Consider the following 27869-nt stretch of genomic DNA (forward strand, 5'->3'; position numbering starts at 1 on the left):
TGAACGTGATGGTACGGCGGATTCTGGGGACGTGTGTCAGGTCTGGGTTTGGGAAGGTGGAAGAGAGGCCATGCCGCAGATTGAGGAAATGTATCGGCAAGGGAAGAAGCCAGAAGAAATTACTGGCAACGGGGGGGGGACAAGCAAAACAAATGACCGATGAGAGCACTACTTCATAGCCCTCCAGTGGCTGTTACTGAACAAAACAAAAACCGAGAAAAACAGGTGTTGACCAGGATGTGGAGAAATTGGAATCCTCACACGAGGCTGGTTGGAATATAAAATAATGTATCTGCTGTGGGAAACGATTTGGTGACTCCTCAAAAAGCTGAGCACAGAACTACCAGATGTCCCGGCAATTCCGCTACTGGGTAGATAGCCAAAGGAATTGAAAGCAGGAAGTCAAAGACACTCGTTCACCAATGTTCACAGCAGTGTTATTCACAATAGCTGAAAGGAAGAAAGCATCCAAGTGTCCATCAACAGATGACTGAATAAACAAAATATGGTTTGTACACACAGTAGAATATTCTTCAGTCCTCCAAAAGGATGAAGTTCCAAGTCATACTACATGTGGATGGACCCCGAATGCATTATGCTAAATAAAGTAAGCCAGACATAAAAGAACCAATCGTGTATGATTCCACTTGCATGAAGTATTTACAATAGGTAAATTCATAGAGCAGGAAAGTAGACCAGAGACCCCCAGTGGCTGTTAGGGAGCGGGAATGGGAGTGATGCTTAATGGTTGAGGATTTGGGTTGAGGTGATGAAAAGCCTTGGAAATAGACCGTGGTGATGGTTGCACAACATTGTGAATAGAATTAGTGCCCCCGAATGGTATACTTAAGTGGTTAAAATGACAAGATGATATTTTGCCACAATTTTAAAAACTTAATAATGTAATACACCGAAAACCATTGGATTTTATACTTTAAAATCAGTGAGTTGTACGGTATATGGATTATATCCCAATAAAGATGTTAAAAAAAAAAAAAAAAAAAAAAAAACAACAGTCAGGGCCTAAAAGACTTGCAAGTACAGTAACTTGTTCAATATAAAAAGCATCCCTATCCACTGACCCCCCACTTTTGTTAAGGGAAAGGAAGTAAAGGCAGGACCAAAAAGCAGAAAGCACTTGCACAGCTGTGTAATCTCTTGTTGCCCAGAACTGCGAAGCAGCAAAAACAAAGGGTGCCCACAATCATATTTTAGAGAACAACCAGAAAAAACCTGTAGATGGTCTAGATACTAGAATTAGCAGGCAGAGACTTTAAAGTAACTGTTGTGCTCAAGGATTTACAGGAAGAGAAAAGAACGGTTGAATAAGGAATCTCAGCAGAGCATTGGCAATTACGAAAATAAATAGAAAGTCCTGATCGATATCTGAAGTTTAAATCTAGCATCTGAAATAAAATAGGATTAGACAGGCATAGCAGCAGAGGGAATACTACAGAAGAACAGGGAACTTGAACAGACATCGGTAGAAACTAGCTAAAATGAAGCTCAGAGTGGGGGCGCCTGGCTGGCTCAGTTAGCAGAGCATGCAACACTTGATCTCAGGGTGGTAAGGTCAAGCCCCATAGTGGGCATGGAGCCTGCTTAAAATAATAAGTATATAGGGGCGCCTGGGTGGCTCAGTTGGTTGAGCATCCGACTTCAGCTCAGGTCATGATCTCATGGTTTGTGAGTTCGAGCCCCGCGTCGGGCTCTGGGCTGATGGCTCAGAGCCTGGAGCCTGCTTCCGATTCTGTGTCTCCCTCTGTTTCTGCCCCTCCCCCATTCATGCTCTGTCTCTCTCTGTCTCAAAAATAAACATTAAGAAATTTTTAAAAAAATAAGTGTATATATATATATATATATATATATATATATATATATATAAACAAATTATTTTTTTTTTAAGTGCAGCTCAGAGAGACTGGAAAAAAAAAAAAAAACCTGACAGAACATTAATGACCTGTGCAACAGTATCAGGCAGTCCATTGTATGTGTGATCAGAGTCCTTGAAAGAGAGGAAACCAGATGGAATAGGAAAAAAAAAAAAAAAGTTTGAAGAAAAATGGCCAAGCTTTTCCAAATGCATTGAAAAACAGGGATCCAGAAATCAAAGGAACTGTGAACCCTGCACGGAATAAATGCGAGAATGCCATACCAACACACATCATAGATCAGCTCCTGAGAACCAAATACAAAACAAAAAATTCAAAAGCAGCTAAAAAGACTCAGGACCTAGAGGGAAATAATGTATGGTTACGAGGAGATGTTAAACATGACAACCAGAGTAAAAAGGCAAAAAGATCTTTGCTACCTTGGAATAGATCAGTGGTTCTTAAATGGGATCACTTCTGCCCCTCACCCCTTTGGAGGAATATCACAATTACAATATCTGGAGACCTGTTTGGTCCTCACAAGTCGGGGATGCTATCAGCATCTAGGGGTTAGAATCCAGGGATGCTGCTGAACATTCTGTAACCCTCTAAAACAAAGAATTATCCAGCCCGAAATGTCAATAATGCCACTGCTAAGAAACCATTATTAGAGAAACAAAGATTTCATAGTACACAAAAAAGCACTAGCCGTAAAGGAAGGAAATGTAAAAACTAGACTGCCATCAGAATTACAAAGTGATGCTCATCAAAAGAGTTTGTGATAAAATTAAAGGACAGGGCATACACTGGGGGAAAATATTTACAATACACGTAACAAACAAAGGGCTTCTGTCCAGAATATGTAAAGAAAGCAAAACACGTGGATGGATACTTTACAAAAGAGGGTACACAGATGGCCAATAAGCATGTGAAAACTTGACCACCATTGTTAGTCATCAGAGAAATGCGAATTGGAATCACAATATGACGCTGCTCCGTAGCTGCTAGAATTACTAAAATTTAAGGGCTAACAAAAAGAACATGGAAAAGATCTAGAGCAAATAGATCTCTTAATGTATTGCTGGTGGGAGTATAAAATGGTAATTTGGAAAACCGTTCGGCAATTTGTCAGTAAGTTAAATATACACTAATGTTGATGGTTTAGCAATTCCGGTCCTGGGTATTTACCCAAAAGAGCTGAAAATATCAGTCCATAAAAAAGACTTAAGAATGCTTATACATGGGGCGCCTGGGTGGCGCAGTCGGTTAAGCGTCCGACTTCAGCCAGGTCACGATCTCGCGGTCTGTGAGTTCGAGCCCCGCGTCAGACTCTGGGCTGATGGCTCAGAGCCTGGAGCCTGTTTCCGATTCTGTGTCTCCCTCTCTCTCTGCCCCTCCCCCGTTCATGCTCTGTCTCTCTCTGTCCCAAAAATAAATAAACGTTGAAAAAAAAAATTTAAGAAAAAAAAAAAAAAAAAAAAGGATGCTTATACCAACGCATGCAACAATGTGGATGAATCTCAAAAGGCATATGTGGATTCTAGCCAGGTCAGTCAGGCAAGACAATGAAATCAAAGGTATCTAGACTGGAAAGGAAGAAGTAAAACTGTATCTGCAGATAACATGGTCAGGTATATATAGAAAATCCTAAGGAATCCTCTAGAACACTATTAGAACTAACGAATGGGTGCACAGTTGGAGGATACAAGATCAATACAAAAACAAAAACCTATTTCTACACCTTTGCAATGAACCATCAGAAAATGGATGCAAGAAAATTCCATCTTCTGTAACATCAAAAAGAGCATATAATACTCAGGAATAAATTTAGCAAGTGCAAAACATTCTGAACACTGTAAAACATTGTTTAAGGAAATTCACAATCTAAATAAATGGACATCCAATGTTCATGGATTGGAAGATCCCATTTGATGGGTGTTTACTAAAATAGTTTAATTTCAGATAGTTTTAGTACTACAAAGAGAATAAAGCAGGATGACATGATAGTAATCAGGGAAAAGGATTTAGGTTACATAGTCAGGAGGTGCCTTTCTGAAGGAGTCTCATCAATGTCTCTTGTTCCTTTTTACATTTGTTTCTTCGAATTAGGATCGGATCCAGTCCACACATTGGGACTGCATGATAGGTCCCCTGAGTGTCTCGATCTATAGGTGGTGACCCTCCATGTCCTGCCTCCTTTCGTTGTTTCTCATCATTCGGTTGTTGAATGAAGCAGGTCAATTGTTCTGTAGAATTTCCTGTGGTCTGGTTGCTGACTGCATTCCCATGTCATAGCTCCCAAGTGAACCTGGTCCCCTGTCCTCTGTTACTTCCTGTGAGGTGGGGGTTGGGTCTGGAGGCTTCGGGAGATTCAGGTTTGATTTTTTTTTCTTTTTGGTGACATTACAAGGTTGGATCTGGTAGCTCCCTATTTAATGATACTAAGGAACTATTGCTAATGTTTTAGGCATGATAGTGGTAATAGTTATAGTTTATGTTTTTAGAGATTTATACTAGAAGAATCAATGGTTGAAACGATGTCTAGGATTTGCTTCATACTAATAAAAGGTGAGGGGAGTAAATGAGGTATAGATGAAACTCAGATGGAGCACCTGGGTGGTTCAGTTGGTTAAGCATCTGACTTTGGCTCAGGTCATGGTCTCGTGGTTCATGAGTTCAAGCCCCAAATTGGGCTTTGCAGTGTGGAGCCTGCTAAGGATTCTCTCTCTGTCCTTCCCTCATTGTGCGCGCGCGCTCTCTCTCTCTCTCTCTCAAAGTAAATAAGCTTAAGAAAAAAGACTCAGCTGGCTGTGAGTTCATTGAAACTGGATAAGCATAGGGTAGGAGCATTGTACTCTTCTGTCTACTTTTTTTTTTTTTAAGTTTACTTATTTTGAGAGAGAGAGAGAGAGAGAGAGAGAGAACGAACCCTAAGCAGGCTCCACACTGTCGGTGCAGAGTCCAATGCAGGGCTCGACCTCACGAACCATGAGATCATGACCTGAGCCAAAGTCAGACACTTAACTGACTGAGCCACCCAGGCTGCCCCTTCTACTTCCTGTACACTTTTGAGATTTTCCATAATTTAAAGTTTTAAAAACTATTGTAACTTACTGCAATTAAAATGAATGGAACTCTCTCTAACAACCCATTTATAAGGATGCAGTAACTATCAATTCGCAGCTACTTCTGCGATCCCCTTCTTTTCATTTCTACAGATAGTCATTATTTCTCAAGTCATCGTTTTACAATGTAGGTTGAAGCATCCAAAATTGCCATTTTTGGGTACAGCAAAAATATCCATAGATTGGCAGTTCATTCAGCCTGATGCATGGAAGCCACTAAAAAGTCTGGTGTTTTCTACACGCTGCCTGCATTCACTGCCATGTTCTTCCTTCCTCGCAAAGCCTGGCTACTAGGTATCAGAGCCTATGCTTTTGTGATCGGATTGGATTCCAGGTTTTCAAAAGCTATTACTCATCATTAAATGGTCGTAGTAAAACTCTTACTGTTGTTTCAAAGAGGTTTGGGGAGGGGAGAGAGGAGGAGAGACAAGCAGGTACAATGAGTACATCACCCTCCAGTAAAAATTAGCCTCTCACGTTCAAATACAAGAGACCACTGTAACTAGACCATGGAGGCGGGGGGGATATGATACAAGATGATGTCAGAGGCGGACAGGGGCCGGATCATGTAGGGTCTTGTGGAATTTTTAAATAAGAGTTTAATGATCTGCCTGCCGCCGGAAAGTGTTACTCTAGATGCTGCGCGAACATGGCTTGTAGCGGAAACAGGACCCCGGCTAAATTGTGTAGTCCAGGGAACGAGTCAGGGTGAGGTGGTTCAGACCAGGGTGGTGGCTGTGCACCTGGGGGGGGGGTGCCCTGGAGGTGTGACTTTTGTAGGGATTACGTAAGTACATGTGAGGTATTTAGAGAAGTACCTAGTATATAGAACGTCCTCAGGGGCGCCTGGGTGGCGCAGTCGGTTAAGCGTCCGACTTCAGCCAGGTCACGATCTCGCGGTCCGGGAGTTCGAGCCCCACGTCAGGCACTGGGCGGATGGCTCAGAGCCTGGAGCCTGTTTCCGATTCTGTGTCTCCCTCTCTCTCTGCCCCTCCCCCGTTCATGCTCTGTCTCTCTCTGTCCCAAAAATAAATAAACGTTGAAAAAAAAAAAATTAAAAAAAAAAAAAAAAAGAATGTCCTCAGTCATTGGCCTGTTGTCATCATTGTGAAAATATTAAAAAGCAGCCGTTTTCTAAACGTACAGTGATATTCCAGGCACGATTCTAAAGTGCATCACGTTTCTTAGCACACTTAATTCACTCGCCATTTTGTGGGTTGTTTTTTGTTGGTTTTTTTTTTTAATGTTTATTTATTTTGAGCTGTGCAAGAGTAGAGGACGTCGGGCGCGGGGAGGCGGGGGTGGAGAGAATCCCAAGCAGGCCCCGTGCTGTCAGCACAGAGCCCGACGCGGGGCTCAAACTCACGAATCATGAGATCATGACCCGAGCTGAAATGAAGAGTGGGTCGCCCAACCGACCGAGCCACCCGGGCGCCCCAACTCACTCTTTTGAGTTGGGTAGTTCATTATTCCCATTTCACAGAAGACGGACTTCAGCACCGCTCTGCCTGCCTTTGAAGGACACTTCTCTAAGGCTCCTGTGCAGTGACCCATTTCTAAAAGCCTCTGTCACAGCCAAGAAGACTTCACACTTAACTAATATTAATGGTCCTTCAAATCTAGCACTGGTCTTCCCTAAAGCACCAATTTCCAGACAGAAATAAAGCGTGTGGTTCCTGAGACAGCTTTGAGTCAGCACGCGCCCTAAGTTAGCAGCATCCTCTGAGCATAAGATTTGCAGACTTGGACAAAATTCAGCTATGGTCATCATTTCAACAATGGAGCTAATTTAAGCTTATTTCTGCAGGATGGGAAAGTCATTATGAAATAAAAGTGCCCAAATGGGGAGAAAAGACACTGTAAATCACTTCTCATCAGCTGCTGATGAGTTCAGCCAAATACTAGAGGAGTCAAAATGAGTGGTGTTCATAATCGCCTAGAAATGTTTTTAAACTTTCTCATTTAGGGGAACTCTTGAGGGGCTGGTGTTCCTGCCCCTGGCATCGTGTCAAGCAGAGATGCAGGCAGCAAGGCAGATAAACATTCAAAGTTCCCTCCTGCCATAAATCACGTTTTCAGAGAACTGTGGACACAGAATAGCTTGAGAACTTCTGACTCGTAGGAAGTCCCTGTCCAGGGTCCAGCTTCTTTTCTGGTTGTTAGAGCATCCGTCCCAGAACTAATCAGACTGCTCTTGATTTTTCCATTTGTCCCAGCTGTGAGCGCCTTCTTTCCGCGGATGTGGCCTGCCGTTTGATGATGACCTCTCATCCTATCTCGCTTCCTGCCCCTTTTGTTTTTCAGCAGCCCTCTTCCAGCGGGAGCGTGTTTGGGTCTGGAAACACTGGAAGAGGGGGAGGTTTCTTCAGTGGCCTTGGAGGGAAACCCAGCCTGGATGCGGCCAACAAAAACCCATTCAGCTCGGCCAGCGGGGGCTTTGGGTCTGCAGCCACTCCAAGTAAGTTGAGACCGCTTTCCCGGTCCCTTGGCCCCATAATGCCATTGTCGCCCCCGTGGTGGTATCAGAGCTTCGGTGCCAAGCGTAGAAAGGAAAGAGGGGGTCTGGAAGGCCTCTAGACGGACCAAAGCAGTGTGATCTGTTTTTATTTTGTTTTTTTATTTTTGGTCTTTTAATGAGATGTCCTACATAACCGTGAAAAGACATCAGAGCTGCAGGGTGAGGATCTGGGCCCTGAGCTCCTCCCGCCTTCTCTCCCAAGGCCCAAATCACTGTTTCTTAGGGTTGAAATGACTTGAAGTGAATGCAGCCGGACAAGCATAAATGCAGCCAAGCAAGCTGGGGTGTGCTCAGAGAAGGAGCATCTGGAGTTCCGTTGTGTAGTACTCTTCTTTGAGTTTGCTTTAAAATTCAGCTGCCATAGAGAAATGTTATCCAAAACTTGGAGCCTTCATTATTTCCCGTCTCTTACATTTTTGTCTTATTTTCCACTGAAGCTGTATCTTTCTGCTGGCACTTTTTTCTCCAGCTAATTTTTCAAATTCTTTGTTGATCTGTCTATTCATGGATGGAAATGAAAGAAATTTGGGTTTTTTTCATCTTTAAAAAAAAAAAAAAAATCCCACCGCCAGTGGAGGCTAAGAAGGGAACTCAGGACCTGTCGTCTTCATCCCTGCGTCCCTCATTTAGCATGCTATACACGAAGCATCTCTCGACCGCTGTGCTGTCCAAGATCTTCATGAATCGGAAGCTGATGTTCCACACACAGGACAGATATTTCCTTCGCGTTAAGGCTCGTGCAGTTAAAAGTAAAATTCTCTATCCTGAGTCTCCAGACTCGCTGATTAGCTGTTTTGATGTCACTGTCCATCTGGTAATATATAAGGAAAGATTACAGTCAAGAGACACAGACCTCTTAACTTGTGAAATTATATAATCAGAAATCTTTGTTCTGTAGCTTTCAGTCTGCCAGGACGAATTTCAAATCCTAGAATGAAGCATTTTTAAAAATCGAGTCTAGCAGTTTTCAAAAACTGTTTGTGTCTGCGGGTGAACTTCTAAGCAGAATCCCGATGCGTGAAACAGATGGAAACAGGTCTGCTTGGAAGCAGGGGTCAAGCAAGAACCAGAGACACGCCTGGGTGGTTTCCCCGTCTTCTCCCCAGCCCTCAACTGCAGGGCTCCATAGCATGTACTTTGAAAACAGGATCCTTGTACAGCACCGTCTCCATTTTCCAATGAGGAAACAAGCCCCAGATGGTTAGGTGATTTTTTTTTTTTTTTTTTAAGTCACAAAGCCAGAAAGCGGCAGATCTAGAACTCTGCCAGATCACATCGAGCATACAAAACAGCATCTGGCACAGAAGAGGCACTTGATTAACGTGCCACTTACAAATGTGGGTTTCGCCCACAGGGAGGTTACCGTCTGCGACACTGCTACTAACCCGTTCTGTTGAGACTTAGGTGTGCCATATCCTTGTAAAAACCCCTTTCCTCCTGGCTGATGCGTCTCTTACGCCGTGGCTCTTACCTGTCCTACAATCGGCTCGTGAGAGCCAGCTCCTCGCATACTCCCCAGTTCTGCACGCAGTGACCTCGTGCTGGGTAGCCCAGACACAGCCTTCGTGCGAGTTTTTCACATCCTGGAAACTGGACCACACCGCAAGTCAGTGCTGCCTCCTCTACCCCAGTCTGTTGTTCGCTGGCACACCGTCGTTCCCGATTCTCTAATTCGGGTTTAAAATGAAACCAGAAGCTTGAGAAGATGGCACCGGATTCTTGATCTCAGACACACCCGCTCGTCTTCCTGTTCCTGAGCATTGGTTTTTGTAAACTGGCAGTTTACTTTCATGTGGCGGAGCGGTTTCAGTGAATTTGAAAGGGGACGGGAAAGGCTTAACATGATTCTGGTTTTAAGACTGCATGTATGATTCGATAGTGAAAGGGACCGCAGCCTCTGTAGCCCAGAAGGAGAAGGAGAACTCAGTGGAGAGGAGGAGGAGCTAAAAGTCATCTGGGGACGGGCATTGCCCTCACCACAGAACTAAGGATGTTTTCTGCAAACCACTGGGGACAACGTCTTTCTCTTGGGTGACTGTGCACCATTTGGCGCTTCTGAGTGCAACGTCTTTCCCGGGCTGTATAGACGGACTCTCCGGGTTCCCTTCCTGCCTCTCATACAGTCCCTCTTCTGCTGCTTCTCTCTGTCCTTGCAGCCGTGTCCCTGTTGTCATCTGGGTTATCACACTAGTGTCCAGATTCCCCTCCCTGCTTCCAGCCTCCTCCCCTGGCATCTGGACATCCACACCAAGCTGAGTGTTTTAAACTCTGCTTTTCTTTTGCCACTGACCCTACACAGAACCCCTGGCAGCTTCCCACTGACTTGCCAGCTCCTCGACTTGAAAGTCCGGGCCCTCAGTGAGCTGCCCCATACACTCTTCTGTCCCCCCAACGTGTTCCCTCTGCCTCGGCCAGTTGCCCTGCTGGCTGTCATTCATACACACACCCCCCAACTCTCCCCGCGTCAACACCAGGGCTCGCCTCCCTCCTCTCCACCCGCCGAGCCCGCCCTTCCTTTTGGGGTGACTGTAAGCCTGTGCCTCTGTGCGGCTTGGCCTGGAGGCCACAGGGGTCCACCGTGATCTCTCTCTCGAATCCCACCGTCCCTGTGTTCCTTTCCTTCATGTGACATCCAGCAGAAGGAAACGGACTTTTAGGGACCGCGTTCCGTGTGCCAGCTGCTCAGAGTGGTTGGACCAGCCACTTCTCACAACAGTACTTTCAGATGTGCCTGCCCCCGTTTCGCCAGTCAAGAAATACATTCCCAGAAGGGGTGTGGACTTGACAGAGGTGGCAGCCGTTAAGTGGAGCGGCCGGGCTTTCGTCCGACTATGTTTCCAGAACCCTGATCCGCCATGTCGCCTCCTGGATCTCCCTGGCCTTGCAGCCGGACACGGTTCCTCCTGGGTGCCTCCTGTCTGACGGCCCTCGGGCTCGTTCCCTGTAGCATCGAACTTGCTCCCCTGCACATAGATACCTGAACACAGATTGAGCAACCAGCAGTTTCCCTCGTGACATTTAGGCCCCAGGCCGCCTGCTCCTGAAGCTGCTCTCTTTTCTTCTGAGAAGTAATCAGACGTCTGCCATGACTGGGAAAGACAAGCCGGGAACACTGTTGCTTGGAGTTGGCCTGTTCTTTATCCAGAAGCTCCCACCTTGCAAGGGTTTCTGCTCTCTGTCTTCCCCAGAGACTCTACCAGAGATACACTGTTTACTCCCGGGGTCGCTAAAAATTCAGCACCACTGTGAATTGTTACCTATAAGGACCTACCGCCTCCTCTCGAGTCTTGTCCGAAGGACACTGGTTAGAACCTTTCTCAGCACATTCTTTCTATTCGGAGGCCTGAAAGACATATTTGTGTGAGGATAAAGAAGCCGTTTGATGAGAATCTTTTGGGCCCACGAGCCTCCCTTTACAAATGTTCTTTAAGAAAATGTCTTGGAAAGTGGGGCGCCTGCGTGGCTTAGTCAGCTAAGCATCCAGCTTCGGCTCAGGTCATGATCTCATGGTTCATGGGTTCAAACCCCACACCGGGCTTTGCACTGACAGTCCAGAGCCTGGAGCCTGCTTCAGATTCTGTGTCTCCCTCTCTCTCCCTCTCCCCTGCTCGTACTCTATCTCTCTCTCTAAAAATGAACATTAAGGAAGGAAGGAGAGGGGAGGGGACGGGAGGAGGAGAGGAAAGGAAAGAGGGAGGGAGGAAGGAAAGAAGGAAGGAAGGGTGGAAGGAAGAAAAGAAGGAAGAAAATGTCTTGGAAAAGTATCCTGGACAAGAGCTACTTGAGAACCTCCTTCTCTGATAAATTATATCAGGCATAACTTCGGTTGGACCCTGACGTTGGATTATGCAAGTGTTTTCACTAAATGAAAGACCCAAGAGGATCCGTGTCATGCCAGCAGGAGGAAGCCCAGAGCAGATGCCAGTTGTCCCTGTACTTGCCACCTCCCAAGAGTCCCCAGACAGCTCTGCGAAGACAGGCTTCCCCACGGGCTGCTGTTTCCACAAGTGAAGAGGCGTCTCTTTAAACGACAACATACTGTCCCAACAACCAAGCTCCCCTCTCACTCACCACATGTCAAGAGCCGGAGGCTGCGTTATTTTGGAGGCACTAGGAGAGGACAGAGAGAGAAGCTGTCGAGCACAGATAGAAGGAGAGAAGCAGACCTCACTGGACGCCACCTGGCTTCAAGCAGCCTAGATCCTGGAATGTTTCACCGGGCGGAGCTCCCTTAGAGACCGCAGAGGGAAACTGTTACAACTTGAGTGTTTTAATTCTCACGACCTTGACAAAATGAAAAGGATTCCATTTTCTGCCACTAACCTGCTCTGCGTCTTAGTATATTGAACATGTTATATTGGACATGAGTGGGCTGTAGCAGGAGGAAGAATTAAATGGAGGGAAGTTCTATTTTCTGAGGACCCACCATCAGCCCGACTAGGCGCTCTGCGCCCATCAGCTCTTCCAGTCTTCACAGCAGCCGTATGGACCCCCTCACTGTCCCCACTGTATCTCCAAGGAAACGGGGACCTGGGAAGCTGAAGTCCTTGCCCACAGCTACTAGGCATTCTGAGCCAGGGCTGGCTGCAGAACTCCTGTGTATTCCACCGTGACGCCCGAGAGCGTCTTGCAGGCAGAGGAATCTCCGGGAGGTGACGGGATGCAGACACCCGGAAACTTCTCAGTGTTCTCGGGCTTCAGGAATTTAAGTCTCCCAGCACCATCCCAGGAAAATCATTTCAGCTCCGTAGTGCCGATTTCTCCAAGAGGAGAGCTAGCCCCGGATCTTGCACTTGAATTGATTTGCTGTTTGGAATTTTTGCCTCGTCAGTACTACCAAAGTCGGAAGGTTGCAGTCCTCTCTGTTCGTGAGGTGCCAAGTAAAAGGAGTGGCCGAGAAGCCCGTCGTCGAGTGTACTGCCACTGAAAATAAAACGTGGCCTCTAAGCTAACTCGGAGCATTGAAGAGGGCATTTTGTAGCCTCCCCCTGTGAATCCCTCTAGAAAAGGGGGACAGATAGTCTTGTGGCACCGCGTACAAGGGCGATGAGAAAGAGCTTGTTAACCACTCCCGCCGTCCGTGCCTGGCACACTCCTAGCCGAGCTCTCCATCCAACGGCCAGCAGGAGTTTTCCAGAGCAGGGACCACGAGGTGGCCTGGGGCTCTATGTACTGCTGCCTAGAAATCTGAGGTGGTCGTGTCCCCGAGATAAGGCTCTCCACTTCCCGGATTGTCGATCAGGAGCATTGCAGCTGCAAATATTAGCGGTCGCAGGGGGATCCTGAGACTGACAGGTTAGTGGTGGGTCACCTCTTCGAACAAGTTGACTTCGAGAACGAGTTACTCCCCTCTTCTCGCCGTCACCTTCCCCGTGAGCACGTGAACGGCTCCGGGGAAGCCCAGTCTCGTGCAGACGTTTGTACTTCTCACTTGGTGATGTGGTGTGAGCTCTCCGTTCCCCACCCGGGGCACCGGTGCAGCGCCCTGCCTACTCCTCTGCCTTTGGGCCTCCACCCGATTTCAGGACAGCTTCTCCCTGCCTTCTTGTGGGTACAGACTTCTTTTAATAAAACACCCATCCACACACGGTGGGGAAGTGCGAATTGTCTCTCCCCTCTCCCAAAAAAAGGTTAAGGAAAAATTCCTGATAGAAAACAGCGTGCCGTTTGGGTTACCCAAGTGTTTCTGCATGCAGGATTTTGGCTCCGTCCCTATTCATGGTCAAATGTGCATTTCTCGTAACAGACACAAACACCCCTCACCTGTCTTAGTTTTTAGGAGTTCGTTTCCTCTATTCCTCTCATTCCTGGCACGGATTCAGTGTGTAGAGGGAGTGACCCACTAGATAAGCATCTGAGAGGTCAAGGGCTTCGTTGAACCGCTTAGGAAAAGGCAGTCAGGCTGGAAGTCTTCAGTTCCTCGGAACATCCCCAGCTCCCGTCAGGTCGGAGCTGGGAACACCGTGGTTTGTCTTGTCTCGCCTGCCATTCCCTGAGCAGATCGGCAACAGCAAACACGCCCAACCTGAGTGTAAAAGCAGACAGCCGGAAGCCGTTACACTTGGTTTGGATCGGCCCCGACTCTGTTTTCTCTCGCTTGACAAAATGCGAGGTTTTCGTGTGAGGAGGGGAGTGAAAGCGAGCCCCGTCCTTCAGAAGAAGACAGTCTTGCAGGAAGCCGGTGGGTGGACCTGATTACCTGGGGGAGCACAGGTGCGCTTCCGCAGAAGCCTCGTCCCCCGGGACCCGTGCAGCTCCCCATACTGTGTGCCTTTGGAATCCGGAACCTGGGCTCCCAGAGGCTAACCGCTGGTCATCGAGACACGTGCAGATCAGAGAGGGTGTTTACCACGGCTCAGCTCCCTTGAATCCCAGACTCCTCGCTCGCTTCCCCTCAAACACCTCGCTGTAGTGTCTTTTCTGCTCTAAGTAGATAAGGACCCTTCTCTCCCTCTGATCGCTCTCAACATGTTCTTCCTTTCTTCAGATACCTCTAATCTATTCGGAAACAGTGGGGCCAAGACATTTGGTGGATTTGCCAGCTCGTCGTTTGGAGAGCAGAAACCTGCCGGCACTTTCAGCTCTGGAGGAGGAAGTGTGGCATCCCAAGGCTTCGGGTTCTCGACTCCAAATAAAACAGGTACTCTGATAGTTGTTAGCTGTGGTTCTTTTTAAACGTATGTTTACATACACATAGACACCCGGAAGGAGAGCTCTCTAGGGTGGCTCTCAAGGGAGCAGGACTGGAGTGTGGATTCTCCCCAGTTCATCTTTACATTTACAGACCATCTACTGTGCTCCTAACACTGTTCTAGGTCTCCCGAGACCTGTTGAACGCACAGAATGCATGTAGTGGAACCCTTAAGAGGACTCCGTGTCTTCTTAGGGCAGAAAGCATTGTAAATATCTAGCAAGCACAGAACAACCAAAGTGAGGGAACATAGAGAGATAACTAAAATATAAGCCAGAAAGCACTGAGTCACAGACCTGCTTGTGTCCCATTAGCAGTCCTGGGCAAGACAGATGATCGGCCTAGTTTTAGGGGATTTTTAAACATTTTTTTTAACATTTATTTATTTTTGAGAGACCAAGAGAGCATGAGCTGGGGAGGGGCAGAGAGAGAGGGGGAGACACAGAATCCAAAGCATTCAGGCTCTGAGCTATCTGCACAGAGCCTGACGCAGAGCTCGAACCCACGAACTCATGACCTGAGCTGAAGGCAGACGCTTAACCGACCGAGCCGCCCATACACCCCGATCTGGCTATTTTTTATGTCTATTTCATTTGTCTTCTTTCCCAAATCACTGTTTGTTTTTTTTGCCTTTGAGCATGACGTACGTGAATCTATCTACATGACGTGTACCATAGCCATTTACCGCAAGTATACAGAGCAGTTACTCCTCACAGGTGAAACACCCCGGTGGAATCAAGAATTAAGAGCATCACCAGCACTGCTACTTACCCCAGCATTGCTTCTAAAATCTCCACGGGGGACTGGGCGACTTTCTGTAATCATATACTACGTTTATAATTTAAAAGTTTAAAGGGCAGCATATGTTTAGATAAAAAAAGAAAACACATACTTCATTTCTGTCAGCCGCCTCTCTGTCCTCTATCTATCTCAGATCTACAGAGGGTCTGCATTCCTGCCTCTCTTACATGGAAAACCATGTGAAAAGATTCCCCCCCCACCCCCACAAAAGATCAGAGGCAGAGTGGGGAAGATGTTTGTGGAGAAAGGAGCTCTTTAAAGCAGACCCCAAGGGTGAACAGCCAGGATGCTTCTCCCTCATGTGTACGGGAGCCTTTGAAATGATGTGCATTCTGAGGAAGGGCCCTGCCGAGGACCGGATGCATGGGTGGCTCTAACTTAGGACTGTCCCACATTAGTGCCTGGAGTCCCACCTTTTAGAACCTAAATTGCTATGGTTTTCATACACTGTGCTCCTTTACTCGGATCTGTGACTTGGATGGGTTAGTCTTCGGTTGCCAGATTTTTGTTACTCTTCCTAGAATTGAAAATGCCCTGGACACGATCGCAGCTCTGTTTTGCCCCCACCCTTCCTCACAGTGAACGATATAAAAGTGAGACGGCTACAAAGCTCTGGGTCCTAATTAACAAAGTAAACATTTGACTAAGAAACGATAGTTCACTGGAGCGCCTGGGTGGCTTGGTTGGTGAAGTAGCTGACTCGATCTCAGCTCCGGTCTTGATGTCAGGATCGTGAGTTCAAGCCCCGCACTGGGCTCCACACTGGGTGTGGAGCTTGCTTAAAAAACCAAAGAAAAAAGAAATTTTAGTTCATTAGTCAGTGATGCTTAATTTATTTTTTTTTAACGTTTATTTATTTTTGAGACAGAGAGAGACAGAACATGAGCGGGAGAGGGGCAGAGAGAGGGAGACACAGGCTCCAGGCTCCGAGCCATCAGCACAGAGCCCAACGCGGGGCTTGAACTCCTCAACGCGCGATCATGACCTGAGCCAAAGTCGGACGCTCAACCGACTGAGCCACCCAGGCGCCCCGCTTAATTTATTTTTTTTAAGGAACCAGATAATGTTTTCTTCACGTCACATGTTTCTCTTCTATGTTGTTCGTTATCCTGGGGCCAGGATTGACTTTGAGAATCTCAGGCTTTTATTTTTTTAAGTCGTAGAGAAAGTATATTCTCCTGCCTTTCAGAATATTTTTCCTGTTCGATTGTTTGCCCCATAAAACCCTCAGACTGAGGATTCCCAGCAGAGAAAGCTACCTTTTAAATACAGGGGGTGTGAATGAACCGGTAGCCACAGAGGTGACAGCGAGGGTGGAGGAAGACCGTGTCCCTTGTGCTTCTCGCACTTTGGCTGTCACTGCAGGACTTAGGGCAGTTTTCAGGGGGCTCCTGCTGTAGCAGGAGGTGCCCTGGGGTCCTGAGCACAAGGAAGGCTGCTTTAAGTAAAGGAGTCAGCCTTCCTGCCCAGGCAAAAGCAGATGCCTAAGACGTCATGATTGGTGTTTTGCTTTAAGACAGACTTTAGATATGGACCGTTTCAGTGGGTCTTTGAAAGATCCAGAAGCGCCCGTCCTCCCTCAGTACAGTTCCCTTAGGAAATAATAGTGCTGGAGAGGATTTGTAGGGGGCACCAAGGTGGGCAGGATGCTGTGCCCGGACCACCGTGCTCCCCCGACCCCCTGTTGCCGCGGTCGCCATGGAGGGAGGCAGAGGGACACAGGCGGTTCAATGGCGGGCGCTGTCTTGAGTCACTCAACCCTTGCTCAGGTCCCAGTGCTCCCACCGCCAGGCTGGCTGAACATAGGCAAATAGCTGTTTGTCATTTGTGCCTCAGTATTCTCTGAGCCTGTTTGCTTCACCTGCGAGGTAGGGACCCCAGGTTTATTGAGAGGATTGAAGCAAAGTATTGGGCAGCACCTGGGACCGTAGCTGGCATGTGGAGGGCCCTCAGTAAGTCAGGTATTTGATTATCACTAATTATTAGCAAATTTGTTTCCTTTACTGTGACCCAGGTTTGTTGTTTCAGGGCAGTGTGTGTGTGTGGTATATGTGATGGGGGGGTGGATGTGGTGTGTGTGGGTGTATGTGTTTAATCTCCTCCTCCCCCCCCCCCCAACCCCCATCCGGTTTACTTTCTGTATCATTGTGACTTCTCATTTTTCACTCGCCTTCCACCCAGAAGTCTGAATAATACTGCGTACAGGGCACTAGATACAGCCCCGTGTGTCTAGGAAGAAAGTGTAACGAGATCTGTGATCGGTCTTAAATAATTCAACGGCAGGGGTTTTTTAGCACTTTTTTTTTTTTTTCCAGTCTCTCGTGTTTGTAACCCAACAGTCTCCATTATCGTGGCTTGGAATTTCACTCGAGGTTTTAAAATCTAGAATGTTAACCCAAACGGGAGCCTGAGCAAAAAGTATCCTCACGGGCAATGGTAAATAAACGCAGGGTTGCGTCACCAGATAACAAACAACAAAAGAATTCTGCTAATAGCTCTTCCTGCCCAGAATTTGATCTTTCCCGATTCAGGTAGCAGAAGCTTGTGGTGTGGTTATGCTTATATAAGAAGGCCCGAGCCGTCCCTCTGACGGCAGGACTCGCATCCCAAAATGCGTGCCAGCAGTGTCCCCGGGGCCCCTTTACCTGCGCCGACGCTGTTCTCCTTCCCCTTAGCGTGTCGCTCCTTAGGCCAGTGCTCGTTTTAAGAGACTCCTCGCTAGAACACATTGCTTGTACCAGTTTATTCCATTCTGTTCAACAGACACTCCCTGGGGGTCTCTGCTCATAGCCTAACATGAGGTAAGCGGTATCTTGGGGTTGGGGAGCCCCCTCGGGGGGAGGGCGCACCATCTTCCCGCCCGGTGGGCGTCCCCACCGGTCCGAGGAGGCCGCCTCGCAGCCTGATTTCTGTGCGATGACAGCCTGCGTGCGTGCCGCCCCCGGGACCGTGTCCACGTGAGTGGCAGGGGGAGCCAGGCCCTGGGGGCTCTTCTCGGGGCCCGTTGATGGTCTTGCCACATTTATCCAGCGGCCCTCCCCCAACCAGGGGAAGTTCGGTGTGCTTTTTTATTGAGGGGTAGCCCCCGACTACAGAGAGAAAGCGGTTTTTAAGGAATTTTTCTGTGGGGAGAGACGTGAGAGCCATCAGGCTTTAAATAAATAAAAAGCCCCTGGCCGAGCCCCAGTGCCGTGCGCCTCTCCATGTCTCCTGTAACCCAGTTTGTCGATTCTTCCCGAGAGCAGACTGAGCCTATGGCTTCATAACATGGGTTTTCATGATGCTGGCAGCCCAGCCTGTGTCGTGACAGTAATCGCATCTGTCATCTTTGACAGCCGGGCAGGGATTGGAGTTTTCAAGAATGCCTCTTCAGTGAGGAGTCTCAGAACAGCGCCGTGAGGCTGGGAAGGGGTCAGAAACGCGCCAGGTTGGTTCCTGGTGACGATCTGACTCCACGAGACTTGGCACTGACGGGTCTGGCTTGCCCGCGGGAAGGGCCGAGGGTCTCCAAGGCGAACATGAGGTCTGCTGGGCTCTGAGAGTTCCAGGAGCTCCCCTGGCCGACCCGCCCCCTCGCGAGCGATGGAGGGGGTGGCTCGGTATTTAGGAAGGCTCTTGCCCCCAGTTACAGTTTTTGGTATTTGAACTTCTAACGCATTTCCCCCTTTGTCCTTCCTCCTTCGATTTGATTTCTCACCGCTCATTGTCTTCTCTTCTGTCTCCTTTCTTTTTCCCTGTTTCTGTTTGTTTGCCTCTGTTTTGCTCAGGTGGCTTCGGTGCTGCTCCAGTGTTTGGCAGCCCTCCTACTTTTGGGGGATCCCCTGGGTTTGGAGGGGTGCCAGCATTCGGTTCAGCCCCAGCCTTTACAAGCCCTCTGGGCTCGACGGGAGGCAAAGTGTTCGGAGAGGGTACTGCGGCCGCCAGCGCAGGAGGATTCGGGTAAGCCCCCCGGGGAGGGACCTCGGGACGCCGAAAGCACTGGGGCCCTGGGACTCCTGTTTGGGAAAGTCCATTCTCCTGACTGAGCTGAAGCCCCCTCCCTCGAAATCGGCAAATGAGTCAGACCAGAGCTCCTGTTCCTTTCTGGGGAGGCCCATTTCTTCCCGGCCAGTCTGTCCAGTACGCAGGTGGACGGGAGCTGTGTCGCCGTCCCCTGGAAACGTGGAGTGCTGGTCGGCAGACCCCTGTTCTCCTGGTGGGACCGAAGGATGATTAAAGAAAGGAAAACGGTCCCGTCCTGGCCACGTTCTAGCCAGGATTGCCCCTGTGTGGCGACTTCTGTCAGGGAATCCAAAATGAATAGTTTCTGCCACGTTCTTTCCTCTTGGGATTGTTGTCGTCTACCCGTTGTCCTTAGGCAAACCACTCCTGTGTCCCTGGCTCCTCTCCAGACCCACAGAGTGGGTACTCGGTTCACAGTCCCGTGGGCCAGCTTCCATACGGGGCACTGACTGCACATTTCAGTGTCTCGGTGACTGCTCGGCTTTCAAAGCTGCTCTTATGCCTTGTGCACATCCTCCCTTGAAAACACCATGTTAGGGATTTGCTTTGAAGGGCCCCAGAAATTCAACCTGGTTCCCAAAACCCCAAGAAGAAAATAAATAGCTTTCACTGCACCACAAAGTCCCAATAAATGTATATAGCGATGATGGTGAAGTGACTCGTTCAGGAGACGTGTTATGTCTGAAATCACCGTCTGGTAGACCTGGCCCTGGCCCTGGCCGCGGAACTCAGGATACGTAAGACTATAGACTCGGGGAGGGCTTGGGGGCTTTGTTTGAGGGAATTGTCAGGGTACTTGGATGAATCTTGGTGAAGGGATAGCGTCTTTATCTTGAAAGTAAAGCGAAGTATGTTCTTATTCATACCCTTCCCCCCCCCCCCCCCCCCGCCACACACACACACAAAAGATCCTAGCGCAGAAACACTGGCCACTTTCAAGAACATGAGCGAGTTGATGTATTGCCTCCTAAATTTCACGTAGAGAGTACAAGTTCTTTTAAGTTTCCCCCAGGAAACCCCAAGAATTAAAGTTAAGAAAAGCTTTTAAAGGAGCGTTGGGACCAACTTAAACCAGTATTCTTGGCAGGTTCCGATGGACACTGATGTCTCCAGTGACCGCTCAGCACAGAGTGCTGTGGAGTTGGAGGGTTTGGGGTTGACTGGGAATCTTGAGGTTTTATTTACTTATTTGAAACCTGCTATTTTCTTTACCAGTAGAAAAGTATCATATTCTGCCTTGCAGGGGGCGGGGGGGGGGGGTGGTGGTTGGTTCACCCACATAAATCCTGACTGGCTGGTTGATTCCATTTTGTCAAAGAGGGCTGACAAGTACCAGCTCTGGCATGAGATGTCCCAGGTCCCTGGTCTGCCCCTGGCGGGCATCTGAGGAGCTTCCACTCTTCGTGGGAGGCCTAGAGCTGGGGTAGGAATCGAGCAGGAACAGGCAGGACCCCCGCAAGAGTCCGCTCACAGGAGACCCTCACCTCATCGTGGAAAGTCCGTGATGGAAAGATCCAGAGAGGAGCTGAAGGCAAATAGCTGCGTGAAGGGGCTTGCCGATGAATGAGAAATGTCTAAGTGATGGGGTGAAGCCCAAGAATTACCAGGGATAGGAGAGCAAAAACTGTAGTGCTGGTTAATTTCCAGATGACCCACAACTTCCAGATGGTGAATAAAAGCTAACACACTGGACCGGTTGCACTTGGGATTGTGCCCCCGGCCTCTTCCTTCCCGAAGCTGGAGGTGTGCCCTGGGCCCTGGTCTGTTCTTTCTGAGAGGCCACTGGTTGAAACCAAGCACGTCCCCTCGATTCGTGTGTGCCGTGCAGCCCGAGACCTACCGGGGTGGCCGAGGCTTGTGGGCGGCGGGTGCCGGCGTGGCCACACTAACCACAGTCTGGTCTCTCCCTGGAACCCAGGTTTGGGAGCAGCAGCAGCACCACGTCTTTCGGCACGCTGGCAAGTCAAAACGCTCCGACTTTCGGATCGCTGTCCCAACAGACTTCTGGATTTGGGACCCAGAGCAGGGGATTCTCTAGCTTTGGATCAGGCGGAGGAGGTAGGCGGCCAGACGTCATTCCCTCGCCGTTTCCCTGCCCTTTCCTTAGGAAATGCCTCCCCCTGCCCCTCCCCCCGCCCCGCACCCCTAACGACACGAGTGGTTTTTACCTGGCTGTTCAGTTTCGTATTCTGCGGGGCCGAAAGTACTTCAAAGACAAAATGGTCTTTTAAGGCTATAATTACATTTGTAACATTGTGCCATTTCTTACCAAAGAAAGAAAAGACGGGCTTGATTTTCTCTCAAGATTTGAGAACCCAAAATAATAACCGTCTTACTAGACCTTGGTTTAAAAAATCCCAGCCGGCAAACTCAAAAAATAAGGCGTAGAGACTTCGCGAAACGTCTCTGATTTGTTAACCCTTGCCTCTTCAGATAGCAGACCACGTGTGTGATGCTTTTACCCGTGCCACACTCCTGCACTCCCGCACCTTGGAGAGGCAGTGGCACTCTTTTATAAACGAAGACAAAAACTCCCAAGGGGCCTATTTACCCAAAGGGCCAGAGAGTGAGCCGCAGGGCCAGGCCTAGACCTCAGTGTCTTCACTGCTCTGGCCTCACCGAGAAGCGGCAAGTGATGGGAGAAGAAAAACGTAGTTTCCTAATGAAAGGGGTCCGTGTGGCCCCAGGGCAGCCGAGCGGGAGGCGCCGTGCCAGGGACCTGCTGCCCACTGTTGGCGTGGGGGAGGGAAGAACCCAGAAGCGCCCCCCACCTTCGTCGTGGCCTGCAGGTGGGGGTCGGCAGGGCTCCCTGCGGGAGGGAGGAGCCCACCTCCACCTCTCAGGTATGTGTGTGCTCACTTTGCTCCACCCTTCTTCCATCTTTTTCAGGATTCAGCTTTGGATCGTCTAACTCGTGAGTATCCGTCTCGTTCCCAGCCGTTAGATAGGGAGAGGGGAGCGTGTGGTATGTGAGAGTATGGGACTCCTAACCTTTGCTCTGTTGGTACATGTTTATCTGCTTTTCCTGTTTCCTGTTGTATAAGCCTGTCCTGGAGGCATGGGGGTTCAGCGGCAGGTTTTGGGTCTCGTGGACCTGCTAATCGCGGTAGGAAAGTGGCAGAAGGTGCCGGGCCTGGCCTCCCCGAGGGCCACGCGTAAGAGAGAGCAGAGTGTGCCTTCCGAGGAGCAAGGCCCGGGTGGCGGGACCCGGGAGATGCTGTTCCTCAGTTCCCCGTTAGCGTCTCAGAAGCCTCATGCTGCCCGCGGGCCTCCAGGCCCATCACCAGGCCTCATGTTTTGATCCTCGCTCTGTGCTCCCGTGTGGAGTTGCTGCCACTAGAAGTTCAGAGCCCTGACTCTGACCACAGGCGGTTGCATGAGCCCCGAAGCCCTTCTCAGAGCAGCAGCTGATACGCCTCTCTCCCGGCGCTTCCTTGCAGGTCTGTCCAGGGCTTCGGTGGCTGGAGAAGCTGAGTGGGTGTCCGTGTTCCTTCCTGGGACCAACTGCATTCTGGGCTCCTCGTCACCGAGCAACACTGGAGCAGTCCTTTAACGTGGACGTTCTCACTGCAGCACACCCAGAAACAGCAGAAACCAAAACTCCAGAGACGCTTGACCGCTTGTCTGTTTTGCTGTCGATTTTGTGTTGGTTGTCGCGTCCCCCTTCCTGGCCCCCCTCTATTAAACTCTTTGGTCTGTTTCCGTGCGGAACATATGTGGGCTTTGTCAGGTCACAGCCTTGGAGAGAGGTGTCCTCATTGCTGTGGCTCTGAGAAACCTTCGCGGCCTTCCGCCAGCCCGCAGTGTGTGTGTGTCTTCGAGGATGGCGGCCGAAGTTGCCAGCGCAGGAGGCCGATGCAGGAGGAGGGTAGGCGGGAGCTTCCCCCAGCTGCCCCCGGTCCCCTCGGGCCCGGGGCCCTGGCGTAGGGAAGAGGTTGAGCGCCGGCCGGCCACCTTTTTGAGGCCGTGACTCGGTGTCTCCTTCTCGTGCTCTCGCTGCTGTTGGGTATCAGGCCCCTCCAGGCCCGGCGTTGTGATTGGGTGGAGGGAAAGAAACTCGCTCACGCGGGCATCCGCTGAGTTTGGGAAGAGACGGTAGCACCTTCGGTGAAAGTACAGGTCGCCGTGAGGCGCGCGCGGAAGCTAGGCCGGCGGGTGCTGACGACGGGCCTGCCGCCCCTGGATCGGCCCCGTCCGCTCAGCCTCGCGATTTGGCCCTGGGTGCTGTGTGGCCCACCGCCGATTTCTTCTGCTCTGCAGAGGACTGATCGAGAAGACAGCCTTTATCTCCGGTGACGGTGACGTTGGGCACCACGCCCGGCCCGCCGTCTGTTAGCGGCAGCGCAGATAACCGTCAGGCAGGCCTGGGCTTGCAGAGACACCGCTGCTGCCTGGCGGCACGGCCAAGAGTTGGCCGCGATGGTTCGGGGCCTCCGGCTCCGGTCCTGTCAGAGCGCGGGCGGTGCTGTCGCTTTCGGGTCTGGGCGCGTTTTACTTCTCAGGCCCATGATGTCCTAGGCAGTTGCTGACAAACCAGGACCACCCCACATCCGGAGCCGGCGTGAGGATTTATCCTCTTCCAGGCCAGAATGCAACCGTGCGTTGGCTCGGGTTCAGGGCAGGCGAAGGTCAGGAAGGGTCATTTAGAGTTTTACATTTTGGAAAGTTCTGTTTTAAAATGTTTGAATAAAAGGTCTCCGTGTGATTTAACCTGTCACGTGACAGCCAGTGTGGTCTTGCCGGTTCTGTTGGCTTGACGGGCGGGTGGACGTCAGTGCAGTGCCCTGCGCCACGGCCGGCCCGGCTGGTCCCACTCTGCAGGGCTCGCCTGGGGGTTCCGCGTGAAGCACAGCTTCTGGAGCCCCTGCCCTGCAGACTGGGACTCGGGAGGCCTGGAATTGGGCCTGGAGGCCCTAGGGCGATGAGCACAGGCTCCTCAGAAGAGGAGTCCCATCATGCAGCAGCACTGTCAGGTTTCAGGAACCCCAAACCGGAATGGATCCACGGTGTCCCTCGGTGACTTTCCCTTGCTCCCTGCGCGGCCTGGGAGAAAAGAGTAGGGGCCTGTCTGGGCCTCCCATTAATCAGGGCACCTGTCTGTCTCAAAGGGCTTGGACTTGAGTCGTTTAACACGTACCCTTTTTGGTCCTTGGGGAACTGAAAAGCCGGTCTCCCCCTGCTCTTCCGCGAGGCCCCCTCAGCTGTGGAGCAGGGGACAGCCCCCACGACCTCCACACAGCCCGACCCCGGGGCTTGATCCCCCCACCTGTGTTCTCCCTAATTTGCACACAGGGGCAGTCGGAGACGACAGGAACTCAAATTTCCTGGGAAAAGCTCACAGCAGAGGGCCTCACTTTAAAGGGGGCAAGGTGACGAGAGCTGACTTCTGCCTCGCCGGGTCGTCCTGCTGCCTGGCATCCACACCGAGCCAGCCTCCTGCCCTCTTGTTCCCCACCCCCGAGGCTCTTTTTTATAAATAGAAGCTGGTTCGGCCTAAACCCTTGACCTCAAATTCTCTGCATTAATCCTCCATTGAGGTGGCATGTGACATCTCTCCATAAGGCCATATCAGCTGTGCCCGACCCGATAACGCCCCCGCCCCTCGCTGCCGGTGCTCCGGCCCCTCTGCGTTCCTTCGTCGGGGTCGTCCCAGCACAACCCGCGTGCATCTGCCAAAACCCATGCTTCCAGGGGCGTGAGCCTTTCCCGAAGAGGGAGCCGGAGTAGGAGTGTGGGGACCAGGTCCCCACCAGGGGAAGGGACCGCAAGGGCTGCTTGGGCCCAGGAGGAGGTCCCCCGCTCTTGTCGCGCAGCCAGCTGCAGCGGGTAGATGGGCAGCCTCGCTGGATCCGTTTGTATTTCTGCCGGCGTGACCCAGGAGAGGCAGGAAGGCAAAGGGGAAGACGGTTTAATCAGCGAGGTTGTGTTTTGCTTGGCTTTTCCAGACACCAGTGCCATATATTCGCAATTGGTGCTTCCAATGGCAACGCGGTGACAGAGGCCACAAATTGGGTTTCTCAGGGACAGAGGAACCCAAAAAGGGGGGGGGGGGTGGGGGCGTGCGTGCAAATTCCCTCGTGTGTTGATGTGGCCGTGAAGCCTTTTGGTACCTGAGGCAGCGGTGCCCTCGGTGCTTTCGGCGTGAGCCTCCCTCAGTTTTGCTCTCCGTTGCTGCTAACCTGCAGAGAAGTTTCTCGGTCAGGTCTTTGCGCTGCAGAGGGGGTGTCGACTCTGTAGGTTGACCTGATCCTAACTGTCAGGAGCTCTGTCACCAGAGGTGGATGGAGATTGGAATGAAGGTTTTGCAAGGGGTCCTTTAGGGGGTCGTGAGGGTTGCCTGGCACCAAGCAGGTTCTCCCCTCACGGGGCCTTGCCCTACCAGGGTAGAGAGTTCTGGATTCTTGTGTCACCCTCTTCCAGTTCAGAGTGGGGGGTGTCTTCGAGCCCCTTGTCAAACACAGGACTCCGCTGCATGAGGGATCGTCCCCCACTAACAAAGCTCCAACACGGAGAGCTCAACTCTGAGATTCTGATCAGAGAGCTCACTGGGGCCCTTGAACCTGTTCCTGACAAGCTTCACGGGTGGTCCGTGGGCCACATTTTGAGAAACCTTTTAACTTCGGTAATTCGAAATATTTTCCCCTGCAGGAGATCATCTGAGAGAGAACTCACTCCCGTCGACATGTTTTGTTTTGTTGTTTTTTGGTTTTTGGTTTGCCATTAATCCAAGGTAAGGGATCTTTCTGAAATTGTCAGTGAGAGACACAGAGTTCAAATTTCAGCTGCTCATGGGGCATCTGCTCACACACACACATACTGCAGCACAAGTGGGCCATCAGCTCCTGAACACTTTTCTCCGTGAAGCCCCCCGTCCCCCGTGATGCATGGGACTGGGGAGTGCCTTCCTTGACCTCACCCTGCCTCCTGACATGGCTCCTCCCACCTCCCTCCACACACCCTCCCCAGCTTGGGTCTCAGTCTCTCCCTTCCCTCCAGTCCCATCATCCCGTGGGCTCCATTCACTGTCCCACAGAACACCTGGCCGGCGCCCCTGAGCGCTTGCCCAACCTTACATTCTGTTCTTTCTACGTATCGCCTGCCCAGTGGAAAACCCCTGGGCTGGGCTGTCAGGATCCGTCTCTCCCTCCTCCCATCCTCGTTCTCCCTGGTTTGCTCTTCCCTCGCTCGCTCGCATGTGGAAACAGGCAGTTAGACCAGGACTGTTTTAGCCCCCAACTTTTGTGTCTGGAAGGTGTCCTGTGGGAGGTGAGCCTGGGTTGCTCAGTCGGTTAAGTGTCTGACTTCAGCTCAGGTCATGATCCTGCAGTCTGTGAGTTCGAGCCTCGCGTCGGGCTCTGTGCTGACAGCTCAGAGCCTGGAGCCCGCTTCAGAATCTGTGTCTCCCTCTGTCTCTGCCCCTCCCTTGCTCGCACTCTGTCCCTTTCTCTCAAAAATAAATATGCGTTAAAAAAAAATTGTTTTTTAATTAGAAAAAGGATAAGTCTCCTCTGGGAAGTTCGCATACAGCCCGAACTAAAAAGGGCTCTGTGGTCAAGTAAGTTGGGGAGAAGACCAGACAGAACAAAATTTTCTGATAGAAGGCCTCTTTTGAGCCTTTCATATGCAAATTTGCTTTGTGGATCAGTAAGATGACATGGTCTGCCATTCCCGAAATCTTTGTGACCAGGGAATCTTTCTGCTGGCGCCAGATTCCTTGGAACTCCTGCTGGGAGCTGCCTCATCGCTGGTGTCACCAAACAGAAGCATAGATTACTTCCTGGCGGGCGGTGTTTCTAACACATTCCTCTCTCGTATTCCGTTAGAACAACGGTGATAATTCCCTGGACGCTTACAGTGGTGCCAGGCACTGTCTAGCCTGAGCACTTCACGGGCATTTTCACGTTTAACCTACAGGCTGGGGACTATAACCCACATCTTCCAGATGAGGACCTGAAGCCCGGAGAGCAAGCCGTTTGCCAAGTCTTAAGTCTGGTGGTGACCAGAGCCAGGAGGAAGCCGGGCAGAGCCACCTGCCCTGCCCGGCACCACACGCCCCTGCCCTCTTAGGCCCGCCATCGGCTCTCACAATGTTTCTTCCCCAATAGAGTCCTTCATTTCAGAAGAAATACCTGCCTGCTTGTGCCGGGGACACTGCTGCGGCCCTTACCACGCACCCGTCCAGTCTCCCCCACGCACGTGGGCTGACCGTGGACACGGACCGCAGCAAACGTTCCGCCTAACGTGCGGTTACGTGCCCCCATTCTGCTGGCTCCAGCCTTGTACGTGGTCATCATCCTTCTAAACCACGGCCCCGGGGAGGGAGGCGGGGCAGAGGCTCAATCTGTTCAGCCCGTGTTGGTGCACACCACACACAGATGGGGGCTGACCGGCCGCTCTCTGATGAAGGCGATCGGACCCTGGAGGAAGCAGCTGGCTTCATGCCCTTGAGCCGTCTAATCCCCTCCTTCCTGTGCCGTCTCTTCCGGGGACGGCTTTGAGGCTTTCCAGAGTCCCCCAGGAGGTCAGGCCACAGACCCACCGAGGCAGCAGTTGCTCCGTTGTTCGGCCCCTCTCTGCTTATAAATAGAATCCTGTCCATTCCACAGCCCTGGCCGGAGATTCTCCACATTGTTTGCGGCCCGAGATCACCGGCTGCGGTCTGTGCGGGGAAGGGGGGGGGGGGCGGGGGATGCAGGCAGGAGCCCGCTGCCACACGTTGCAGCGAACCGGACTCTCCCCCATCGCGCTGTGTCCCCCCACGCCCCCTCCCCAGCACTGCCCCTGCCCACCCTCCCCTCGCAGGCCCGGCTGGGCTTGGGCCAGGGGGACACCAAGGAGGTGCTGCTTCCTGACCTCCCTGC

The 27869-nt window shown here is 50.8% G+C and overlaps 1 protein-coding gene across 6 annotated transcripts in view; it reads left to right on the forward strand.

Moving 5' to 3' along the window:
* Positions 1 to 23730, forward strand: part of NUP214 (nucleoporin 214) — a 95711-nt gene extending 71981 nt beyond the window's left edge. For 4 of the 6 annotated variants that reach the window (XM_045468588.1, XM_045468586.1, XM_045468590.1 and 1 more), the window contains 6 exons: positions 7301 to 7454; positions 14002 to 14154; positions 18774 to 18945; positions 20927 to 21066; positions 21898 to 21922; positions 22449 to 23730. In XM_045468588.1, coding sequence (XP_045324544.1) covers positions 7301 to 7454; positions 14002 to 14154; positions 18774 to 18945; positions 20927 to 21066; positions 21898 to 21922; positions 22449 to 22482 — 678 coding nt within the window. In that variant the 3' untranslated portion in view covers positions 22483 to 23730. The remainder of the gene's footprint in view (positions 1 to 7300; positions 7455 to 14001; positions 14155 to 18773; positions 18946 to 20926; positions 21067 to 21897; positions 21923 to 22448) is intronic. The other 2 variants (XM_045468589.1, XM_045468591.1) reach the window with 1 other exon arrangement.
* The last annotated feature ends 4139 nt before the right edge of the window (positions 23731 to 27869 follow it).

This window comes from Leopardus geoffroyi, chromosome D4 (assembly GCF_018350155.1).
Source record: "Leopardus geoffroyi isolate Oge1 chromosome D4, O.geoffroyi_Oge1_pat1.0, whole genome shotgun sequence".
Taxonomy (NCBI): domain Eukaryota; kingdom Metazoa; phylum Chordata; class Mammalia; order Carnivora; family Felidae; genus Leopardus; species Leopardus geoffroyi.